The sequence below is a fragment of the Ovis aries genome, chromosome 3 (genome assembly GCF_016772045.2).
Source record: "Ovis aries strain OAR_USU_Benz2616 breed Rambouillet chromosome 3, ARS-UI_Ramb_v3.0, whole genome shotgun sequence".
Taxonomy (NCBI): Eukaryota; Metazoa; Chordata; class Mammalia; order Artiodactyla; family Bovidae; genus Ovis; species Ovis aries.
This window is the reverse complement of record NC_056056.1, coordinates 186762716-186788396: the sequence shown is the minus strand read 5'-3', so window position 1 is coordinate 186788396 and position 25681 is coordinate 186762716. Positions and strand designations below refer to the sequence as shown.

The 25681-nt window shown below is 38.1% G+C and overlaps 1 protein-coding gene and 1 pseudogene across 7 annotated transcripts in view; both read left to right on the top strand.

Annotated features, from left to right (window-relative positions):
• Positions 1 to 24294, top strand: part of CCDC91 (coiled-coil domain containing 91) — a 409792-nt gene extending 385498 nt beyond the window's left edge. For all 7 annotated transcript variants that reach the window (XM_015094883.4, XM_060413256.1, XM_042247344.2 and 4 more), the window contains one exon: positions 23176 to 24294. In XM_015094883.4, coding sequence (XP_014950369.2) covers positions 23176 to 23286 — 111 coding nt within the window. In that variant the 3' untranslated portion in view covers positions 23287 to 24294. The remainder of the gene's footprint in view (positions 1 to 23175) is intronic.
• Positions 4793 to 13914, top strand: LOC114114107 (torsin-1A-interacting protein 1-like; annotated as a pseudogene).
• Positions 24295 to 25681: the final 1387 nt, after the last annotated feature.

The window sequence follows — 25681 nt, the reverse complement described above, 5'->3', positions numbered from 1 at the left end:
GGAGCTCCAGTAAACACATTTGAGGTAGCGGAAAAGGGAAGGATGCAAGAATCAAAATAGGGAAAAGAAAATCAAGACAGGTGTCTGTCCCACTTTTAAGGAGCTCTTCTGGAGATCCTCCTCAATAACTTGCACTAACATCTCTTTAGTTACCCCTTGAAGCCAGCTGGAAGGAAATCTTGGGAATGATACCGTGAGGAAGTTCACATTTTTCCTAGGACTAAACTGGAATTTTATTGGTAAGAAATATGAGTGGATGTTGGAGAGAGAACTCTCAAGCTTTGCCGTAATCCCTGACTTCTTGTATCTTGTGTTTGGTAGGTTCCAGTGTTAAGTATTTTCAGCATCTCTTTAAGCAGGTGCTATTGCCAGTTTTAGACAATAATATCCAAATTTAGCCTTCTTAATTGAAACCAAACCTTCTTTACTTGTTTACAAGGAGGGAGGTTATGGTTTTCTTACATTTCTCAATCCAGCTGGGATTTTAGGAGGACCGACAGGGTGTTTTCCCACTTGATTCCGTTAGTTGGGTAAATGTGTTTTAAAATGTGCCAGACATACGGCATTGTGTTTTTTCAAGGCTTTAGCGGTCAAATACCCTGTAAAATCCTGAATAGAGAAGAAGAGCAGCCCTGTTTATTTAAAATAAGAGGAAAAACATCTATTCTCACTGACTTACATCTGATTAAATGTTTCTTTGTTCCAATGGTTTTATTTTGGATACTGAGGATTTCCTAATGGGAATCAGATATGTGTCGCAGGTGTGGGGTAGCTCACCCTGTGCACGTAGCCCTTTCTATCACTAGTGGAGAAGAAGATAAGCAAGCAAAGATTGTTGAAACCTCAGAGGTACCCCCAAGATGAGGTCCCCCCACACAGTGCCTTTTTGAGTATTTCCCCTTTCTTTCATTATGGATCTAGAAAGAAGTAATCTATTGTTTTTATATACAGCCACTGAGGTTTACAGATCCTTTAAAGCATATGTGATGTATTTAATGTGCCAGTGTTTCTTCAGATTCTTCTGTTGCATTTTCAGGGAATCATTTGTATGTTAATATAACAGAAAGCTTCCTGAACCTGCTGTTTAGGAAGAGAAGAAAATTATATGTTTTAATAACTATATCTATAGGGCTTTTGGCATCTTGACAAGTTTTTGCACAAGTGTACACAGTGCAAGAAACCCCTACATATTTATAGCAAAACAGATACTGTGCCAAGGCCCCCAGCCATAACTGAAGTTCTTATCTGAAAAGGCGCTGGAGTATCATGGTTGAGAGAATAGCTTGGTATCATACACACCTGTATTTGAATCCTGTCCCTACCACTCGGGCAAGTCATAACAGTCCTAAGCCTCAATGGACTCATTCAGTTTCAGTAGAATAAAAATGAGATAATGCACAGTAGATAGCTTCCAGTGATACCCTGTACTTATGTAATTACCTCCCCTTGAGCCTGGGCTGGATGAAGTGAAGTTGACTTTTAGGAAGATTGTGGCCTCTGTCTTGGGTGTTATCTTGCTCTCTCAGTGTGCTCCTGCTGTGTCTAATTCTCCCTTGGGTTCCTTGCTTTGGAAGTCAGCTGTCATGTTATTAAGCAGCCTTGTGGAGAAGCTCACATGAGCTCTATTGAAAGTGGATGTTTTGAGGCCTATCATCAACCACTCAGGGAGCCTGGAATCAGCATCTCTCCCAGCTGAACTTGGAGCTGACTGCAGCCCCAGTTATGCCTTGATTGTAACCCCTTGGTAGAGACCATGCATGAGAGGCACTCAGTTAATCTGCATCCAGTTTCCTGACCCACAAAAACAGGGAGATAATTAATATCACAGTTTTTTGTTTTGATTTAAGCCATTATTAGGGTGATTTGTTACACAGTAGTTGATAACCAAGGGCTTCCCAGGTGGCTCAGTGGTAAGACTCCACCTACCAATGCAGGAGACAGGGTCTATCCCTGAGTTGGGAATATTCTCTGGAGAAGGTAGTGGCAACTGACTCTAGTATTCTTGCCTGGGAAATCCCATGGACAGAGGAGCCTGGCGAGCTACAGTCTAGAGTAGCTACAGCCCAGATCGCAAAGAGTCAGACACTACTTAGCGGCTAAACAACAATAACAAATATAACACAGAGGCAAGTTCACCTGTGCATAGCAGGTAGTAATAGTAACACTGTTCTCAGAGCAAGAAAAGATTAGACTTGATATGTGTGCAGAGAGCTTGCAATAAAGCCTTTTGGGGAATTTCTTGGCAGTCCAGTGGTTAGGACTATGTGCTTTCACTGCCAAGGGCCTGGGTTCATTCCCTGGTCAGCGAACTAAGATCCCACAAGTTGTGCGGTGTGGCCAAAAAAAGAAGTAGGTTTGTGAACAGTCCTTTGCCTGCTTTTGTAAATTGAAACATAAAAGACAAAATGCATCAGTCATTTGAGAATTGTAAGATAGCACAGAAAGCCAGGAACCCCCAGAAGTCATGTAATTCTTCCTCTTATTTGAAAATAAGATGAAATCAAATTGCAAAAAAAATCAAAACAAAAAAGAATATAGAAAGTAATTTGCAAATATTGTTCCTTAGATTGGCACAAAAGAATTGCTAAAATATTAAACTGATGAAAATATAAGTTTATTTTTGTTGTGCTTGATCAATTTGTTACTTAATAATCTTTGTTCAGGATTTTTGTGTTGTTTAATTTACAAAAGACCAGTGATCTTTGCAATGCTTTTGCACTAACCAAGATTTGAAAATATGTAGAAAAAGGTTTTTCATGGCTTGGGAACATGTAATAAATTGTATTTAACACTTTATGTGGAAATGTCATATTAAAATCAGTTAGTCTGTCTTGCCAGAATCAATCCATTTTTCATTTGAGATAAATTCTTACCATTGAACTCTGGAAAGTAGGATATGGAACTTAATAAGTAAATACAACCTTATGGGTCAGAGCCCTAGGATAGAATTTCTATGCAATTACTACTTTACTATACAATTTTCCACATGGTGCTAGTGGTAAAGAACCTACCTGCCAATGCAGGAGACATAAGAGTCCCAGGTTTGATCCCTGTGTCAGGATGATCTCCTGGAAAAAGGCATGGCAACCCATTCCAGTATTCTTGCCTGGAAAATTCCATGGACAGAGGAGCCTGGCAGGTTACAGTCCACAGGGTCGCATAACTTGGACACAACTGAAGCAACTTAGGGCACTTAACACATACAATTTTAATTACCTTTACTTTTGTTGTAAAATTTTCCTAAATCTGTGGCTTTTTTCAGATGTTCTGGAAATTGTCTGAATTAGGAGTAAAGCAGTTGTTATCAGAATTATTTTCTTTTCAAGTTTATTAAGCTTCACACATGGAACCTTCTACTAGGCTATTATCAGGGAAGCAAAGGTGAAACATTCACTCACTCCCCCAGTGCATCCTTTTCTGGCCTACTGCTCTTGCTTTAACTTATAAGACTGAATAGTGTGCTTGCACATTAAAGTTTGGAATACATGTTGGTTTATGCTGCCCAGATGATTTAGGGAAGAACAAAAATGAGTGTTCCCATGCCCCCGTGGATTCTGTGGTAGTTTGGGATAAAAAAGCAAAACTGCCCAAATATGTAGAGCTATAGATGACTCAAAAAAAGAGAATTTACTTACCCTAAGACATCTTAAAAACAAAAGCAAAACAAATCAAAACTCACAGTTCTTTAGTTGTGGCCAATAGGATTTAAGACTCTTTATACCCGTTTTTCATTTACTCTAAAAGAGCATCTGTAATTCATCTTGTGCTTGCTGGCAAGTTACACAACTTCTTTATATGTTGATAGATTTTTACTAAATAGATTAGATTTGAAATATACTTTAAAGTATAGGAAAGGAGATGTGAACTCTGGATTGAGTGTTCAATAGACATTAAAGTTCTTTGAATGTTCTGATAAAGATCAGGGCAGCATTTCAGACGTTCAGGTCAAAGCACCTGGCACTGCCTTAGATCAGATCACTCTCCTGATCATATTAAAATCTTTTAGAGTCAGAGTCATTTTAAACATATGTTTCTATATCACTATTATCCTGAAGTTGGTTCAGAATCTCTTTCAACATGATTTATAATAACAACATAAAGCTGAAGCTCCAATACTTTGGCCACCTGATGCAAAGAGCTGACTCATTGGGAAAGATCCTGATGCTGGGAAAGATTGAGGGCAGGAGGAGAAGGGAGTGACAGAGGATAAGCTGGTTGGATCAATGGACATGAGTTTGAGCAAGCTCCAAGAGATGGTAAAGGACAGGGGAACCTGGTGTGCTGCAGAGTCAGACACGACTTAGCAACTGAACAACAACAATAGTTGTATTCCCAGAGAGGGAGTTTTCTATGTCAACTTCAGCTTTATATACAGTATATATTTCTTATAGTCCAATTTATTTATCTGAAAATATAACGAAAAGATTATTTTATTACTTGTCTAAAATATGTAGATGATTTTAAAAGAGAAACCTTTATGGTTATAAAATCAGTAATAAGACATTTACTATCGAGACTCCATTAATGCTACAATAATATTACAGATAAGTCTAAATTTTCTTAGGCTGAAATGCAGAAATTGAGGATATAGGATATAGGTGGTATTTAAAGCAAAAATGTTTAGATGTCACAATAAAATCATCTTCAAGTCTGTGAGCCCCTAATGGGATAATTTCATGAAACCAAGTAGCCTATTATGAGTATGTGTGCATATTAAGTTTTAAAACTGATACATAATCCACTTCTTTTATGGCTGCATTAAGAGACAGGATATTTATATCATTCCCCCAGAATGACTGTCATCACCTTTCTGGCCCTAGTGCTGGTACTCAAGTCCATTGTCAAAATGTAGTGAGGCCATGCTGCTGCAAAGTCACCTGCGAAGTCCGACTCTGTGCGACCCCACAGACAGCAGCCCACCAGGCTCCCCCATCCCTGGGATTCTCCAGGCAAGAACACCAGAGTGGGTTGCCATTTCCTTCTCCAATACGTGAAAATGAAAAGTGAAAGTGAAGTCACTCAGTCGTGTCTGACTCTTGGCGACCCCAATGACTGCAGCCTACCAGGCTCCTCCATCCATGGGATTTTTCCAGGCAAGAGTACTGGAGTGGAGTGCCATTGCCTTCTCCAAGTGGGGCCATAGTTGTCTTGATATATAGTTTCTTAAGCACAGATAAACTCAAGCTAATACTTGTAAATATATTTTGAAGAAGTGTATTTTTTAAGTGTAAGATGCCATATTGTAGTTCAGTCACTAAGTTGTTTCCGACTCTTTGCAACACCATTGACTACAACACACCAGGCTTCCCTGTCCTTCCCTATCTCCTGGAGTTTGCTCAAAGTCATGTTAATTGTGTTGGTGATGCCATCCAACCATCTCATCCTCTGTTGCCCTCTTCTTCTCCTGCCCTCAGTCTTACCCAGCATCAGGTCTTTTCCAGTGAATCAGATCTTCACACCAAGTGGCCAAAGTATCAGAGCTTCAGCTTCAGCATCAGACTTTCCAATGAATATTTAGGGTTGATTTCCTTTAGTATTGACTGAGTTGATCTTCTTGCAGTCCAAGGGACTCTCAGGAGTGGTGCTGTGATTCTCAGAACCAGTTTGAAGGCATCAGTTCTTTAGCAATCACCCTTCTTTATGATCCCCCTCTCATATCCATACGTGACTACCAGAAAAAACATAGCTTTGACTATATGGACCTTTGTCAGCAAAGTGATACTAGGTTTGTGAAACTGGTATATCAACAATTCAACATGTCAGTTTTCCAAAATTGTAAAATGTAGATGTTAGACTAAGCAGCTTCAAAGTCTCTTAACATTAAAATTCCAAGATGATGGGGGACTAAGGGGAAACTGAATCAGTGCAACCTTCTCTCTATATACACATTTCATTTTGAGTCTAGGGGAGTTCTCAAGAAAAATTGATTTGTGGGGCATTTTCCAAAGTATGCTTTATACATACACACGATTCCAAGGTCTAAAAGTTTGAGAAACGTTACTTATGCCCTAGCCATATTGGCAGCTCACAATACTTATTAGCACTAAGACTCTGAGAATTTCTATATAAACGGAACCCTTTTTTATCTTTCATTTCCCCAGTTTTCTCCAGTTTATCATATCTTAGAAATGATACCATTATTCTAAGAATCACCTTTTATTTCTTTTCCTTTCATCCACACACTCCCTATCCATCAGTAACTCCAGTCGGTCTTGTCTAGAAATAGAAGCAACTGTTAAGCCTCTACTGCCAATAGTCTGATTAACTTTACATTTTTTCCCAGGCCAAAAATTCTCTTAATTGGATTTTCTTCGTCCATTCTTGCCCCCTCTACAATCTCTTGTTCCCAGTAACAATGTGTGATTTTGTTGTTGTTGTTTGACAATTCCACATGGCTTATGGGATCTCAATTCTCTGATGAGGGATTGAACCAGGGCCAGAGCACTGAAAGCTCAGAACCAGGGAACTCCCTACAAGTGTGACATTCTTCAGACATAGAGTATGGCTACATTTTAGCTCAAAGCTCTCCAGATTTTTCCCAAGCCCTGTAACACCTTCCTGCTCTAATCACTGTCTACTTCTCTGATGCTCTCCTACCCTACCAGTTCCCCCGTGCTCATTTTGCACCTATCTTATACTTACTACCAAGTCGACACACTGAAACTTTAAAGTCTGCTGACATAAGACACACTTTTGTTAACTTTTATTTATTTATTTTTGAGCCAAGCTTTTAAAAATTCTTTTATTGCTAATGCACCAGTAGATTTGTTTGATGCAGAGTTGTCACAAACCTTCAATTTGTGAACAATGCAAATCATGCAATAAAACAAAGCATGCCTGTATATACATGACATATAATTGAGTTTTCCCTCCATTTTTCCTTTTTAAAAGTTTTTTCTATAAGTACAAGTAATTTAGAATACAAAATACATGTCTTAAGGTCTCTGTGACTGCTGACTGCCACACATTTGGCTCTGATATAACAGCCTAAAAAATGCATTTGTGCAATTCATCTTTTGTTTTTGCAGACTATGTGGGGATCTAGTTATTCGCCTGCTGAGATAGTAGTGCTCTAGTTGCAACAAATGGCCTCTTTAGCCTGTGTTGCTGCCACCCTACAGATCTTTGATCTTCAAAATTGTCCTGCATGACATTTGATTGTTGGACCTGAAATCATCTGAGCCAAGCCTTAAGTGTGGCACGAGGGATCTTTTCATTGTATCAGGTGAACTCTTTGTTGCAGCATGTGGGATCTAGTTCCCGGACCAAGGATTGAACCTGTGACCTCTGCATTGGGAGCATAGTCTTAGCCACTGGACCACCACTAAGTCTCTTCAGTTCAGTTCAGTCGCTCAGTCATGTCCGATTCTGTAACCCCATGAATTGCAGCACGCTAGGCCTCTCTGTCCATCACCAACTCCCAGAGTTCACTCAAACTCATGTCTATCAAGTCGGTGATGCCATCCAGCCATCTCATCCTCCGTCGTCCCCTTCTCCTCCTGCCCCCAATCCCTCCCAGCATCAGAGTCTTTTCCAATGAGTCAACTCTTCGCATGAGGTGGCCAAAGTACTGGAGTTTCAGCTTTAGCATCATTTCTTCCAAAGAACACCCAGACCAATCTCCTTCAGAATGGACTGGTTGGATCTCCTTGCAGTCCAAGGGACTCTCAAGAATCTTCTCCAACACCACAGTTCAAAAGCATCAATTCTTCTGCACTCAGCTTTCTTCACAGTCCAACTCTCACATCCATACATGACCACTGGAAAAACCATAGCCTTGACTAGACAGACCTTTGTTGGCAAAGTAATGTCTCTGCTTTTTAATATGCTATCTAGGTTGGTCATAACTTTCCTTCCCAGGAGTAAGCGTCTTTTAATTTCATGGCAGCAATCACCATCTGCAGTGATTTTGGAGCCCCCCAAAATAAAGTCTGACACTGTTTCCACTGTTTCCCCGTCTATTTCCCATGAAGTGATAGGACCAGATGCCATGATCTTCGTTTTCTGAATGTTGAGCTTTAAGCCAACTTTTTCACTCTCCTCTTTCACTTTCATCAAGAGGCTTTTTAGTTCCTCTTCAAGATCCCTTGGAGAAGGAAATGGCAATCCACTCCAGTACTATTGCCTGGAAAATCCAATGGACAGAGGAGCCTGGTAGGCTACAGTCCATGGGGTCACAAAGAGTCAGACACGGCTGAGCAACTTCACGTTCATGTTCACGTTCACTTTCTGCCATAAGGGTGGTGTCATCTGCATATCTGAGGTTATTGATATTTCTCCCAGCAGTCTTGATTCCAGCTTGTGCTTTTTCCAGCCCAGTGTTTCTCATGATGTACTCTGCATATAAGCTAAATAAGCAGGGTGACGATATACAGCCTTGACGTACTCCTTTTCCTGTTTGGAACCCATCTGTTGTTCCATGTCCAGTTCTAACTGTTGCTTCCTGACCTGCATATAGGTTTCTCAAGAGTCAGGTCAAGTGCTCTTACTGCCTTTTCCAAGTGGTATTCTCTAATCATCCCTCCAAAAAGATCTCCTCTCTGCCTCTGTCAAATCCTCTGCTCTACTTTGTTATGTTTTATAGTGTTGATCTTCACCTGAATAATATTAATTTGTCTCCTCAAACTAAAATATAAAGTGTACAGTAGCAGAAAATAGTCTTGTTTACCACTCTATTTCTCTAGTGCCTGAATCAGTGTTTGGCACATAGTAGGTACAGGATAAATATTGAATACATGAGTGAATGAAATACTATATGACTACTCCTAAGCTCCACTAAACTCAAGTGTCACTTCCTTCCTCAGTGTCACTAAACAGTCTGTCTTTGTTCCTGTTCATCTGCTTTCCTAGATTTTTTGTCCACATCTTGTTTCTCTTTAAGAAAACACTCTTGATATTCTCTTTCAGTCTCTTTAAATCCTCCTCAACCTCTATGAAGTTGTCTCTGCTACACTCTCCCACAGTGATCTCTCCCCAATTTTGACTTTCCATCGGACTCATCTTTACCTAATTGTCATCACCTAGTTGTTCTTTAATGTATGTGTGTATGTCTTCAAAAACATTATAAACTTAAGGACAAGACTGCTATTTGTATACTTTTAGGGGGTTCAGAGTAATAACGCACAAATAGTAGCAGTCTTAACTTTTTTATTTATTAGCTGATTGACTAATTAATAGATTAGCTCGATCTCAAGTGTGTATATAAATGAAACAACAGCTTGAAGCCATGTGTGTATGATTGTGTGTATGTGGTGGGTGTATATAAAGTCAAAAAAAGAGAGGCATTCATATCCAACTAATGTTGTTAAAAGAGTAGCATTGTAATAAAAACTGAAGAACTATTTCATTTATCAGAAGGTAAACAGTCCTTCTTACCTGATATGATGTTATCAACTGGAAAACCTGCCTGAGTAATTACAGTTCCAGATCATCATACTTGACCTTTCTTCAGTGCCTGTGAAAGAGCTTGTTAGTGACTGTGAAAACAGAATCCATTCAATATATTACTAAACATAAAAACATATGTTTATGAGTAATTGTCTATCAGTAGATTTGCTGAATATTGCTTTCTAAAAGCATAAGTTTAAAATAAGCAGGAGGGAAGGTTGGAAAAGTAACTTTGATAAAAGTAGACCTGTTTTCACATCTTCTGGTATATCTTGTTGGTGAAACCCTAGACAATACTGACATCACAATTAATACTCTGTATTTTAAATTTCATATATATTAATTATATACATTCGTATATTTATATACATATATATTCAAAAACAACTATCAGATTTTCTAGGATGTAAACAGTGTTCTTAATAGTCCCATTAAAATAAGCTGTTTGTTCTTAACTAAATTTGAATTTTGCTTTTTTGACCAGAATAAGTTGACCATGTATCCTATTATGTTTTGGTGAAAGGAAATAAAAGCTAAAGTCGCTGTTTTGTTTTTCTTTTTCTTTTGCTATGGTATGAAATACTAATCAACAAGTGAATCTAATATAGGGAGTTATTGAAAAATCATGTCTTTTTACCCCCTAACCTTAATATTAACTTTTAACAAGCCATATGTATGCTTCTAAATGGGTTTCAGCAGTGTGCCAGCAAACTGAAGAGATGACAAAGGGAAAAAAAGATTTTTAAAGTCTCAGTGTCCAGAGACTCTGAGTCCAGAGACTCAGAAAAGATGTGAAGTTTAGCTACCTAAACCCAAAGTTAATACATCAGTCATTTTACAGTGACTACTTCCAGGGTGACTTTTAACACAGGCAAGAGAAAGGAGTGCTTGGAGTCTCTCAAACATTTTTGTCCTTGTGCGTATCTCTGCTTTTTACAAAATTATAGCATATTCATTCTGATGCATAATCTAGAGGATTGTTAGAGGATTGTTACAGTCGTAGGTTGATTGCTAGTTTGTGCAATTATGAGTTTATGCTATATGGTCTCAAGGAGAAATTTCTCCTCTTATCTAACATTCATAAATTCTAAGATATTAAATCAGTTTGGCTTTTAATAGAACTCCTGGTATTTTGGGGACATGGAGGGTTTATAAAAGATTTTGAACTTATTAAATCTAACATTATATGTAATTAACCATAGTAATAAAACAAAAGCCACCTCCAGTATAAATCTACGTATTTCATTCTGACTCTCCCTTCTGAATACAAGTGTCATCAGTTTTGGTTGCATAAGTTTCTTGTCCTGAAATGTTGGCAACTCCATGAAGCCAAGGAGATCAAGAAGCAAAGAGCTCCCCACCTCCAGCAGCAGCAACATTCACAGCCGCCTGTGCTAAATTGTCTCTGATTATGACCTGGAGAAGATTACGGGATTCCCATTCATCCCAAGAGGACAACCACCTTCACAAATTGTTTTAAGCCAAACCATTTCAAAGAAAAGTATCAGGAAAACACAAAAGGCTACAGTCATGAATGAAGATCTTGTAATCAGCCTGTGTAGATCCCCTCTAAGAATCTTAATATCTGATTCACCATATAAAACAAATGGAAATACTAAAATGAGTGAATTAGAAGTCACCAGTGGATCATCAAAAAAGCAGGAGAGTTCCAGAAGAACATCTGCTTCTGCTTTATTGACTATGCCAAAGACTTTGACTGTGTGGATCACAATGAACTGTGGAAAATTCTGAAAGAGATAGGAATACCAGACCACCTGACCTGCCTCTTGAGAAACCTATATGCAGGTCAGGAAGCAACAGTTAGAACTGGACATGGAACAACAGACTGATTCCAAATAGGAAAAGAAGTACATCAAGGCTGTATAGTGTCACCCTGTTTATTTAACTTCTATGCAGAGTACATCATGAGAAACACCAGACTGGATGAAGCATAAGCTGGAATCAAGATTGCCAGGAGAAATATTAATAACCTCAGATATGCAGCTGATAACACGCATATGGCAGAAAGCAAAGAACTAAAGAGCCTCTTGATGAAAGAGGAGAGTCAAAAAGTTGGCGTAAAACTCAACATTCAGGAAACTAAGATCATGCCATCTGGTCCCATCACTTCATGGCAAATAGATGGGGAAACATATTTTTGGGCCCCAAAATCACCACAAATGGTGACTGCAGCCATGAAATTAAAAGATGCTTACTCCTTGGAAGAAAAGCTATGACCAATCTAGACAGCATATTAAAAAGCAGAGACGTTACTTTGTCAACAAAGGTTCATCTAATCAAAGCTATGGTTTTTCTAGTAGTCATGTTTGGATGTGAGAGTTTGACTGTAAAGAAAGCTGAGTGATGAAGAATTGATGTTTTTGAACTGTGGTGTTGGAGAAGACTCTTGAGAGTCTTTTGGACTGCAAGGAGATCCAACCAGTCCATCCTAAAGTAAATCAGTCCTGGTTATGCATTGGCAGGACTGATGCTGAAGCTGAAACTCCAGTGCTTTGGCCACCTGATGCGAAGAGCTAACTCATTTGAAAAGACCTTGATTCTGGGAAAGATTGAGGGCAGGAGGAGAAGGGGAGAACTGAGGATGAGAATGGAGGATGAGATGGTTGTATGGCATAACCTACTCAATGGGCATGAGTTTGAGTAAGCTCTGGGAGTTGGTGATGGATAGGAAAGCCTGACATGCTGCAGTCCATGGGGTTACAAAGAGTCAGCACAGCTGAGCGACTGAACTGAACTGAGTGCTTCTCAGTGGTAAAGAACTCTCCTGTCAGTGCAGGAGACATAAGAGATGTGGGTTCAATCTCTGGATCTGGAAGATCCTCTGGAGAAGGTCATGACAACCTACTCCAGTATTCTTGCCTGGAGAATCCCTTAGACAGAGGCGCTTGGCAGGCTATGGTCCATAGGGTTGCAAGGAGTTGGACATGACTGAAGTGACTTAGCGGATAGTGTCCAAGAAAAGGTTAATTTCTTGAAAGAAGGGGAAACTGAGGAAAACAAGACAGCTCTGACAGTGATGTTACTGTTGTTAAGGTCAGGGCCAGGGATTCTGTTGGGTCTGAAGACCAAACCGCCAGATCATCAATCAAGTCAACATTCATGGCAGTTGACACTGCCTAGAATCACTTTGGCAGTTGTCACAAAGCCGCGATCTCACAGCTTTTGATAAATAAAAATTAGTACCAAGCTCGGGATATGAGGGGAAAAAAAAAAAAAAGCCTCAGGAATGGGTTAAACAAACCATAAGGATAAGGGCTAGGATGCAGACATCATCATCAGGCAAGTATTCAGTAGATGGCAGTTTTTCAGGTGATGACAATGTTCAGAAATCAGAGCTTGAAAACCAGTCTCCATTAATCTCCAGCAAGCAAGTTGTTGTTGACTGGACAACCCAAAAATACATCTTTTGTCAAGATGAAGTAGTGTTGGCCCCTTGTTCTGACAGTTGCTCTTCTCTTTGGGAGTTTCTGGTACACTTGTCCTCCTGAAGCAGAAAGTGTCACTGTTCAAGAGTTCCAGAACCAGATGAAACAACAGATAAATAATTACCAAGGTCAAGATGAGAAGCTGTGAAAAAGGAACCTAACATTCCTAGAAAAACATCTTAATAGCGCCCAACCTTGGCTTCACCCTTCTATCTTGCTGCTCACTGCTGACCAAGATGCTGAAGGAGCACTCAGGTGTCTGAACAAATCACCGATGCCTATTCATCCAGATTGATGGAGCAGGTAAAGCAACTGAAGACAGTGATATTGTCAAACAAGAGGTAGGTCAGGAACTGAGCAATGGATTCTGAAATGGCCAGCATACAGTTGTGGTCCTCTACTTTGAGTCACTGCCTGCAGGCTCTACTTTGATCTTCTTTAAGTATTGTGACCACGAAAATGCAGCTTTCAAAGATGTAGCCTTAGTCCTGATTGTCTTGTTAGAGGAGACACTTGGAACCAATCTAGGCCTAAAGGAAATTGAAGAAAAAGTGAGGGATTTCCTCAAAGTCAAGTTCAGCAGCTCTGACACACCCAACTCCTACAAACATATTTGTTGTTGTTCCAACGCTAAGTCATGTCCAACTCTATGCGACCATGGAGTGTAGCACACCAAACTCATCTGTCCTCCACTGTCTCCTGGAGTTTGCTCAAATTCATGTCCATTGAGTCGGTGATACTATCTAACCATCTAATACTCTGCTGCTCCCTTCTTTTGCCATCAATCTTTCCCAGCATCAGGGTCTTTTCTAATAAGTCGACTCTTCACATCAGGTGGTTGAAGTATTAGAGGTTCAGCTTCAGCATCATTTCTTCCAGTGAATATTCAGAATTGATTTTCTTTAGGACTGACTGACTGGTTTGATTTCCTTACCCAGACAAATAGAGTGGGCTTTGGAGCAGTATTTCTCACTTAGTCCTGTTGTGTAAAACCCAAAATTGACCTGAAAGGGAGTATCTGCTTATAAGAGAAGACAGAAAATCATCAAATTCTGAGAATTTTTCAAATTTTCTAACCAGAAACAGGATTCAGAGCTTTTTTTTTTGAAAGAGCTGGTTTAAAAAAATATATATTTTTCATTCGAGGATATTTGCTTTACAATATTGTATTAGCTTCTGCCTTGCAATAATGTGCATCAGCCACAAGTACAAATATGTCCCCTCCCTCCTGAACGTTTCCCCCCCTTCATCTTATCCCACCTCTCCAAGGTTTCTTTTTAAAGGAGCTTAATTAAGTTCTTCCCTGGTGGCTCAGAGGTTAAAGCGTCTGCCTCCAATGCGGGAAACGCGGGTTTGATCCCTGGGTCGGGAAGATCCCCTGGAGAAGGAAGTGGCAACCCACTCCAGTATTCTTGCCTGGAGAATCCCATGGACAGAGGAGCTTGGTAGGCTACAGTCCATGGGGTCACAAAGAGTCGGACATGACTGAGTGACTTCACTTTCACTTTCGATTAAGTTCTTAGGTACTAACATGGAACATCTAAATCATTTATTCAACCATTTATCTGTTATTTGAGAGAACTGTTTCTCTGTTTCCTCTGACATCTGTGTTAATGATATCTGAGGACTAAATTCTATGCAGTTACTTAGAGGATCTACTTAGATTCCAGGTTGAATCATTATTGCTATGGTATGATGAGTGGGAGGGATCAGGCTCCTTCCAATGAATCCTCCCAAGTTTTTAGCTTAGTTTTTTTTTTTTTTTTCAGACTTTAAACTTTTTTTTATATTGAGGTTTAACTGATTAACAATGTTGTGGTGGTTTCAGGTGAACAGCCAAGGGACTCAGCCATGCATATGCATTTATCCATTCTCCCTCATATGCCCCTCCCTTCCAGGCTGGCACATAACACTGAGTAGAGTTCCATGTGCTATACAGTAGATCCTTGTTGATTATCCATTTTGAATACAGCAGTGTGTACACAGCCATCCCAAACTCCCTAGCTATCCTTTCCCCTGGCAACCATCAGTTCATCTTGCAAGTCTGTAAGTCTCTTTATGTTTCTTAAGTTCATTTGTATCATTTCCTTTTAGGTTTTGTTGAGTTATTAAGCTCCCTAAGCACAAATGTGGGTTTCCTCTTTTACATCATTTAGATGTAAATTACTTAGCTTCTGCTTATAGGAACAGAAATAATGAAAGGCCATCTGAGTGTGTATGTGTTTGTTTGTTTGTTTGTTTCTGATTTTGGAGGACTGGGAAAAGGAAACAAGGGGAAAGTTGTGGAATGGGAAGGAAAGGGATGGGGGGAGTCTTCAAGATGAAAAGTTAAAATAAGCCTGACAGTCCAGTGGTTAGGACTCCCAGCTTAGCTTCCAGTGCTGAGAGCCGGGTTCAATCCTTGGTCAGGGAACTAAACTCCCACAAGCTGCCCTGCACAACCAGGAAAAAAATGGTCATTGACACCTAAGGTTAGTCAAACATAGTTATATGAGCTCCATTCTTAGTGAAGTCTATCACGTATCCTTTTTTTTTTGTTTGTTTTCCCTTTAAGAAATTTTTAGTCCTCCCAAAGATTTTGAAGCATGTACCTGATGAGCGTTAGTATATTTGCTCATTTGGCTCTGAAGAATGGGTAAATTCAGGCAGTTTATTTTAGTCATATCCTGAAAGTTTTGTTAAGATATAATTTCAGGAATTGGCAAACCATTTGTTACTCAGATCTCCTGGGCTATTGAAGAAGGATTTAATTTTCTACATGTCCACTTGTTGCAGTCTGAATCCTTTAATGACACTCTTAAAACAAGTATAAAGATTTACTGTGCACGTGATAAATTCTATGGAGTACCTCCAGCCAAAAAGAAAGTAAAGTTTACCATACATGAAGGATGTTAAAATACACTGCTGTACATTACTGTAGAATTTTGGTTTTAGTGTTACATCTCTAACAGCTTTCTCATCTGTCGACTGCTGTATTTTTCTTAGAATTTTAAAATTCTAGATCCAATTTATTTTTTATTGTCTATAAACCTTAAATCACAATATTGTCTTTAGAATACTAGAGCCTGTCAGTGCCCTCATCGTTTACCTTTTGAGGATCCCATAACTAATTGTAGAGTATTGTCTCATTTCTTCCCACTAGGACTATCAGTATTCATAAATTCATACTCTTCATTGTAGTTTGTTCCTGAATATCAGAAGTCAGATGTTCTGATTTATAGAGGATTCTAAAATAAGTTTCCAAAAAGCCTTATCTTATATATGAGTGTTATATGGAGGAACTAATATTTCTATTAAATGTTTCATTGACCAAAATTTTAAAGTAAGTAATCTGCCTGCAATGCAGGAGATACAGGGTCAATCCCTGGGTCAAGAAGATACCTGGAGAAGGGAATAGCAACCCACCCCAATATTCTTGCCTGGAGAATTCCATGGACAGAGGAGCCTGGTGGGCCACAGTCCATGGGGTCACAAAGAATCGGAAACAACTGAGTGACTAACACTATATCAGGAAAAGTCATTGGAGCAGCTGATTTGTAAATGATTTTAAAAGCTATTTTAGTAATTTAAATAAATTTGCTTACTTGTTTTGTACTCATAAAAAAAAAGAAATGTTATATTGCCTATTAATGTAACTCATGGCAATATATTTTAAAATTTTGCTTAGTTTTTACACTTTAAGAAAAAAAGTATCAGACTATCTGTCATCTGATTTTTTTCCTGTTTAATTTCAATTTTATTGCAAGTGTTTATTGCCTCTAGAGAAACCTGTATGCGGGTCAAGAAGCAAGAGTTAGAACTGGACATGGAACAACAGACTGGTTCCAAATAGGAAAACAAGTACGTCAAGGCTGTGTATTGTCACCCTGCTTATTTAACTTATATGCAGAGTACATCATGAGAAATGCTGGGATGGAGGAAGCACAAGCTGGAATCAAGATTTCCAGGAGAAATATCAGTAACCTCAGATATGCAGATGGCACCACCGTTACGGCAGAAAGTAAGGAAGAACTAAAGAGCCTCTTGATGAAAGTGAAAGAGGAGAGTGAAAAAGTTGGCTTAAAGCTCAACATTCAGAAAACTAAGAACATGTCATCTGGTCCCATCACTTCATGGTCAATAAATGGAGAAACAGTGGAAACAGTGGCTGACTTTATTTTGGGGGACTCCAAAATCACTGCAGATGGTGATTGCAGCCATGAAATTAAAAGACGCTTACTCCTTGGAAAGAAAGTTATCACCAACCTATACATTATATTAAAAAGCAGAGACATTACTTTGTCAACAAAGGTCCGACTAGTCAAGGCTATGGTTTTTCCTGTAGTCATGTATGGATGTGAGACTTGGACTATAAAGAAGGCTGAGTGCTGAAGAATTGATGCTTTTGAACTGTGGTGTTGGAGAAGACTCTTGAGAGTCCTTTGGACTGCAAGGAGATCCAACCAGTCCATCCTAAAGGAGATCAGTTCTGGGTGTTCATTGGAAGGACTGATGTTGAAGCTGAAACTCCAGTATTTTGGCCACCTGATGCGAAGAGCTAACGCATTTGAAAAGACCGTGATGCTAGGAAAGATTGAGGGCAGGAGGAGAAGGGGACAATAGAGGATGAAATGGTTGGATGGCATCATTGGACATGGGTTTTGGGTAGACTCTTGCAGTTGGTGATGGACAGGGAGGCCTGGTGTGCTGCAGTTCATGGGGTCGCAGAGTCAGACACAACTGAGCGACTGAACTGAACTGAACTGAAGTAATTTATGTTCTTCTAAAGTATTAGATGGTATGGTTGGCTGAATGGTAGGTACATGTGATATGCTAAAATTTATTTACACAGTTGTAGTATTTAAAAGAGCATATTTCCATGGGCTTCCACAATGGTAAAGAAAGTGAACGTCTTAGTTTCAGTCGTGTCTGACCTTGTGAACCTATGGACTATAGCCCACCAGGCTTCTCCATCTATGAAATTTTTAAGGCAAGAATACGGAGTGGGTTGCCATTCCTTTCTCCAGGGGATCTTCCTGACCCAGGAATTGAACCCAGGTCTCATGCATGGCAGGCAGATTCTTTACCATCTGTGTAACCAAGAAGTCCATGAGTGATAAAGAATCTGCCTGCAGTGCAGGAGATGTGGGAGACTTGTGTTCAATCAGGACTTCCCTAGTGGCTCAGATGGTAAAGCATCTGTCTACAATGTGGGAGACCCTTGGGTCAAGAAGATACCCTGGAGGAGGGCATGGGAACACATTCCAGTATTCTTGCCTGGAGAATCCCATGGACAGAGGAGCCTTTTGGGCTACAACAGTTCATGGGGTCACAAAGAGTCTCACCATACTTAAGTGACATATTTACATAGGAATAGGGTGAACTGTCTGTGGAAGCAGAATAGGGAGGCTGAAGAAAGATTCAGGCATATATGGAAACCTGATTTACGATAGAAGTAGCATTGCAGATGACATGTTTTTTGGCTCAAGCAATATCTATAAGATATTGTAGCATACAGAGGTCTGTGTGATGGGTGTTCACTACAGCATTTTGCTAGTATAAAAGCAAAAGATTGTTCATCCAAATGTCTGTCGATAGTATAATTTTTAAATAAGTAATAAAACAATTCATTATATATATTAAATTATAAATATAAAATGGAAAATTATACAGTGATTTAGACAGAGAAAACAGGGAAAAACCACTCCTTTTGTGCACTACATCTGGGACTAATAGGTGACTCAGACGGTCAAGAATCCAGCTGCAGTGAGGGAGATCTGAGTTCAATCCCTGGGTTAGGAACATTCCCTGGAGAAGGGAATGGCTACCCACTCCAGTATTCTGTTCTGGTCCCAAAGAGTCAGACACGACTGAGCAACTTTCACTGTCACTTGCTCTGGAAAGCAATTTGGTAATAACTATCACAATTTAAAATATGCAGATCCTATCAAACAACCTGATTAAAAATGGATGGAAGAACTGAATAGACATTTTTTTCGAAGAGGAAATGCAGACAGCAGACAAACACATGAAAAGATGATCAACATCACTAATCATCTGGGAAATGCAAATCAAAACCATGATGAGATATCACCTCACACCTGCCAGAATAACTATCATTGAAAAGAATAAAAATTACAAATATTGGTGAGGATGTGGAGAACACTGAACTCTCATATGCTGTTGGTGGGAATGTAAATTGGTACAGCCACTGTGGAAAACAATATGGAGATTTCTCAAAAAACTAAAAATGGAACTATCATATCACCCAGCAATTCCACTCCTGGGTATATAGTTAAAAACAAAAATACTAATTTGAAAAGATACAGGGACCCAAATGTTCATTCTAGCATTATTTATACTAGCCAAGGTATAGAAGCAACCTCAGTGTCCATCAACAGATGAATAGTAAAGATGGTGTATATATAGACACACACAATGGAATATTGCTCAGCAATAAAAAGAATGAAATTTTGCCATCTGCAACATCATGGATGGACTTGGAGGGCATATTAAGTGAAGTAAGTCAGAAACAGAAAGACAAATAGTATATGATATCACTTATATGTGAAATCTAAAAAAAGTACAATAAACTTGTGAATAAAACAAAAAAGATGCAGACTCACATATATAAGAACACACTGCTGGTTACCTCTGGGGAGAGGGAAGGGAAAAGAGGCAACGTAGGGGTAGAAGGAAAAAACAGGGTTATTATGAGATTATATGAAATCATCCATGTAAAACTTTTGAAAATTACAAAGCATTACAGAATTTAAATAATCTTCCATTCAGTAAAAAATGAATAATTTTTTTAAAGGACAGGATATGAATGGATGAACAGAGGTGACTGGCTAGGTGTCTAATCAGAACACTGGCATTCCCCATGAATAATGCTGCTGGCTGTTCTGGATTCTGGAACACTGAAAACAGCAACTGCACTGACAGTAGGGAAAAAATGAATTATAAGTACTTTGGCATCTAAGAGAGAAGTGTGTGTCTGATCACTATTGGCTGTAATATTTTTGGTCAATTACCTAGAAGTAGGAACAACATGTGAACTGTGAACTTCTAGATGTTCAAGCTGGTTTTGGAAAAAACAGAGAAACCAGAGATCAAATTGCCAACATCTGCTGGATCATCAAAAAAGCAAGAGAGTTCCAGAAAAACATTTATTTCTGCTTTATTGACTATGCCAAAGCCTTTTGACTGTGTGGATCACAATAAACTGTGGAAAATTCTGCAAGAGATGGGAATACCAGACCACCGTCTCTTGAGAAACCTGTATATAGGTCAGGAAGCAACAGTTATAACTGGACAGGGAATAATAAACTGGCTCCAAATAGGAAAAGGAGTATGTCAAATCTGTATATTGTCACCCTGCTTATTTAGCTTATATGCAGAGTACATCATGGCAAACGCTGGGCTGGAGGAAGCACAAGCTGAAATCAAGATTGCCAAGAGAAATATCAATAACCTCAGATATGCAAATGACCCACCTTTATGGCAGAAAGTGAAGAGGAATTAAAGTGCCTCTTGATGAAAGTGAAAGAGGAGAGTCAAACAGTTGGCTTAAAGCTCAACATTCAGAAAACTAAGATCATGGCATCCAGTCCCTTCACTTCATGGGAAATAGTTGGGGAAACAGTGGAAACAGTGTCAGACTTTATTTTAGGGGGGCTCCAAAATCACTGCAGATGGTGATTGCAGCCATGAAATGATAAAAGACGCTTGCTCCTTGGAAGGAAAGTTATGACCAATCTAGACAGCATATTAAAAAGCAGAGACATTACTTTGCCAACAAAGGTCTGTCTAGTCAGGGCTATGGTTTTCCAGTGGTCATATATGGATGTGAGAGTTGGACTATAAAGAGAGCTGAGCACCGAAGAATGGATGCTTTGAACTGTGGTGTTAGAGAAGAATCTTGAGAGTCCCTTGGACTACAAGGAGATCCAACAAGTCCATCCTAAAGGAGATCAGTCCTGGGTGTTCACTGGAGGGACTGATTTTGAAGCTGAAACTCCACTACTTTTGCCACCTCATGTGGAGATCTGACTCATTTGAAGAGACCCTGATGCTGGGAAAGATTGAGGGCAGGAGGAGAAGGGGACGACAGAAGATGAGATTGGTGGATGGCATCACTGACTCGATGGACATGGGTTTGAGTGGACTCTGGGAGTTGGTGATTGACAGGGAGGCCTGCGTACTGTGGTTCATGGGGTCGCAAAGAGTCAGACCCGACTGAGCGACTGAACTGAACTGATCAGAAGTATTACACTTTTCTCTATTAATGAGATTTTTTTGTTAATTGTGTTTATTTTTCACACATTTACTGACTGCCTTGTATATTGTATCTCTTGGTGTTTTTGTCTTGCTCCTTTCATAGCCTGTTCTTCACACAGTGCCCATGTGAACATACTAATATGTTCAACCATAATTATATGATATTTTATCATGTATCATCATATTATTTTGCATCTAAAAATAAACTATCCAAATCTTACAATGTAGAAAATCCATATAATAGAATCCCTTTAGAAACCCTTGAACATCTGAAGGTAATGTACCCAGGTTGAAATTTCTTTGGTGCTGTAAAAATAAGGCAAAATTGAAATAAACTTACATGTCTATCAGTAAGAGAGTTGCTAAATAGATCATGCAATAAGTCAAGCAATATCTTAAAAAAAAAAAAAAGGAAAAATTTCCAGTAATGGCATAAACCCTCCCATGGTTAACAGTTAGAGCATCTGGACCAAATTTTTTTTAAAACCCATCTTTAAGTGCTTGGAAACATCTAAAGTAGATAGAAACTACTAGGAATATACTAGACCTGGGTGTTGGTATACCCTATTCATATTTGAATTTAGACCAAGTGCAAAATAATTTTTTAAAACTTCAAATAATTAACTTTCATTATGCTTTATGTGTATTAAAATGAAACTTTAAAAATTTCAAATGTCTACTACATAGCTTTTAGATTATTAGGCATGTTTTTACTTTTAGAATTAAAAGTATACCTATCATTTCCTAGTAGATTGTTTTACTCTGTTTGGGTTAAGTATTGATTCATTCAATCTCAGAAAATATTTATGGGATGTCTAACATGTGACCAGACTTTCTTCTAATGCTGAGGTACAATAGTCATCAAGACAGAGAAGCTCTCTGCTCACCTGGGGTTTACCTTGTAAAGAACTGTCTTACTTAATAGAGACTTTGTAAGCAAAAGATATATATTTACCTAAAGTTATCATCTGAGAGAAGAATGGAAAAAAAAAAGGAAAAAGGATAAGCAAGAATCCTGTTTCTTTATGTACATTAAAATCCCTAATATTAGAGGGAGTCTTAGTAGTTTTCAACCTTTTTACATGAGGATTTTGATAAATTTACTGTATTCTTTTTGATTAATTTTTAGGATATATCAAAATTTTAATCTTCTATTTTTTTCAGTCATTTTAGAAATTAGTGGATTATAGATGTGTAATTTACTAGAGAATTTTTGTTTGGATTTGTCCTTTATGTTGAGGGAGCTTGTGGAGGAATATGTCAACTTTTACATAAATATGACAGATGTGTATTGTGAAATGGAATTTATTTGGCTTTCTTTTGCATTTATCCATTCTGCTATAACCTGTAGGTAATATGTTGTTGGTTATTTTTATACCATGAGCAATTTTTTAAGGCAGGAGAATTAAAAACTTTTTTGATGTAGTTAATAACCCTTAACATTATGAAAGTTTTATATGACTTTTATTATTAAACCTCTGTGATTTTGTTCACTGCGTTTGTTATTAATACACTAAAATTATCCTAATAAAAAAAATCTCTGACTCAGCAGATAGACCAAATCAAATTTAAGTTTCAACAGTATCAAATATTCCTTAAAATACTCCTTTCCCAGGAACTTTCTCTTAATTTTAGGATATTGGGTATGTCCTCACTTATCCTTTGTCCCAGGTAAACTTAGGCCTGGTGTAATTATGCTGTTTTTCCCTACTATGTTTTTCTTTTGTTTTTTTGCATCTGTTATATTTTTATGATATTTGTAGATATCTTGTCCGTATATTCATTAAGAAATGGTATTTTAAATACTATTTTATATTTTCTGAAATCATTCTGATCAAATTTATGATATTTTCCAGTAGCTGAATATCAACATCAATTATAAAATTGTAACAATTATCATTTCATCTTAGATGATAGACCAAAAATAGTGACTGCAGTATATCTGAGTTTAAAGCACTGTTTGATTTTCTAAATCAGCATCTGAAAAGTTTTGTCTAGTGGGCTTCAGTGGCATGCTATTCTTTATCCCTCAACTAAGTATATTCTTTTTTCTTTCTCTCTCTCTCAAAAAAAATATCAACAGCTTGACCAAGTCATCCGCCAAAGAAGCCTGTCCAGTTTGGAACTGTTCCTTTCCTGTGCTCAGAAACAGTTAAGTGCTTTAATAGCTACAGAACCAGTTGACATTGAATAAAGAAAACGTGACAAGCTAACCCACACTGGCAATGGATAAATCATTAGACCTCTACAATTCATGCTCTGAATTATAAAGATACTTTTGTTTTCTTTCCAAACCTTGGAAAATTGGTTTCCACTTCAAGGATAAACTAAAACAATATTTAGAAGAACAAGAGATCTAATTTATTTTCTTTTATTTTCTCCTTTATGTTTAATGTTATTTTATTAGTAGCAGTAGTAGCAGCAAAAGACAGTATGATGTGCCCTCAAAACCATTGAAAATTAACAAAATTTAATTAAATAAACTTATAGCTTCTGGTGGCCGGTTACATTTTGTATTTGGCAAAAATAGTAAATATCTTTACTTATCATTTCACAGTGACTCTGGATGAGATTCTAGAATGTCATCATACATTTATTTGATTTCGAGGATATAAATAGCATGGTTTTCAATGTCATCTTTTTATCTGTGTAACTTAGCTATGAAGCATGGATATGCCAGAGAATCATTCTGATATTACCAACCTCTTCTATAGTGGGATCCATATATTGTCATTGGTAGCAATTAAAAACACTGAAGATTATTAAATTAATTCAACTTTGATCTTATGTACCACCTAAAGGAATATATATGTATAATATGCTTATCTCCTATTTCTGTTCTTCACAGTCACTATGAATCAATGAAATCTTTTTTCTTACCAATCACACCATGAACTTAATCTCTAGAAAGAGAATATAACTTAGGGAATTTATATTCCCTCTTATATATAAATATAATGGAATCAGGTCCAAATATGAGATGTGAAATCCTTTCCCAGTCCTTCAGGATGTACTTAATTCATGAGCAGTGTGCTTCAGTGCAAAATCATGAGGTTTTTGTTTTCTTTTTTGACATGAAAACTAAAATATCATTTAAAATGTTTGCAAACATTTTTGTTTTGTTTCCTGAAATGCTCCTACTTTCATTGGCTTTGTACTTTTCTGGGATTTCTCGGTGTAATAAAGAGAGCTTCAAATATTATTTGGTGGTTGTTATTTTGAATACTTTAAAGTTTTTTCTTTAATTTTTTTTTCTAAATCTAACTTCTACATCTGTGGATGATGATGTTTTTAACTTATACCTACACACCAAGAATCTTTAACAAGGGCTTATTTTACCAAGGGCTTCTCTGTTGGCTCAGATGGTAAAGAATCCACCTACAATGTGGGAGACCTGGGATTGATCCCTGGGTTGGGAAGATCCCTTGGAAGAGGGCATGGCAACCCTCTCTAGTGCTCTTGCCTGGAGAATCCCGGTAGACAGAGGAGCCTGGAGGACTACAGTACAGAGGAGGCAAACAGTCGGACACTACTGAGTGACTTTTACTTCACTTCAAGAATCTTTAAATTGTTAATGACTACTTAGTTGTTTTATCTTACAAATTTAAATAAGAAATGAAAGCAAGCAGGCCACTGATTTGAAATGCAGCACAGTTAAAAAGGGGCAAAAGGGCTTTTAATCCAGAAACAAGTCAATAAAACATTGTAATAGTCATGTTTAAAATCAGTTGACTCTGTCATCAAATTTAAAATGGTAGGATATTTGACAAGTTACTCAGATATGAGTTCAATGAAAATGAAGCATAGAAGGTCATTGAAACTAAGATCCAGAGATATATTCAAGAGAATATAATCATATCCACCTCTCTTTCTGTCCCAGCAGCACAGAATGATTTTTTTGTTCTTCCATTTGGAGTTCTAGTTTTGCTCTTGACATAGACTAATTATTGTCTGAAGTAATTTGGAACAAATTGATACTGATCAGTCTCTGAATATTTGCAGAACACCCACCATGCACAATAATAAATTCTTAGATTGCTACAATATTTTTATCCCATGGAGTTGTCCTTAAAGATAACTGAGAATAATCATCTGGACATAGAACTAATTAATACATTTATCCTTCCAAACTGAATTAGCTAATAATCTGTTTCAGTGATATTCAGTTACAGGTTTCCACATTTAGAACTGTATTCTCTTTTTGTTCTGGTTATCACAAGGACATAAACCATGTCAGGTAGCATTCACTAAGAGAATTAGACTTAAACATTTAAATCTCATGCTTACAATTTAATTTCTCATGATTTAAGCATTATGCTGTTGTTAGGGGAAGCACACTGACTGAGCCCACCCACCCTGGCCAGGCACCATAGTAACTATTTGCATGAGTTGTTTTGACAGGAGGTCCTGGTAAAGAACATGGAACTAATAAACCGTCAACCAGAAGAGCTCGGAAAAGGTCAAAAGGAGACACCACATGTCAGATCACCTCCCAGAATCCTTCTCACTGGCATCCATATAGACTGAACAAGGCATGCACGACCAGGAAGGACTGTGAGTCAGAATGACTGGCTAAAGACAACCCAGAA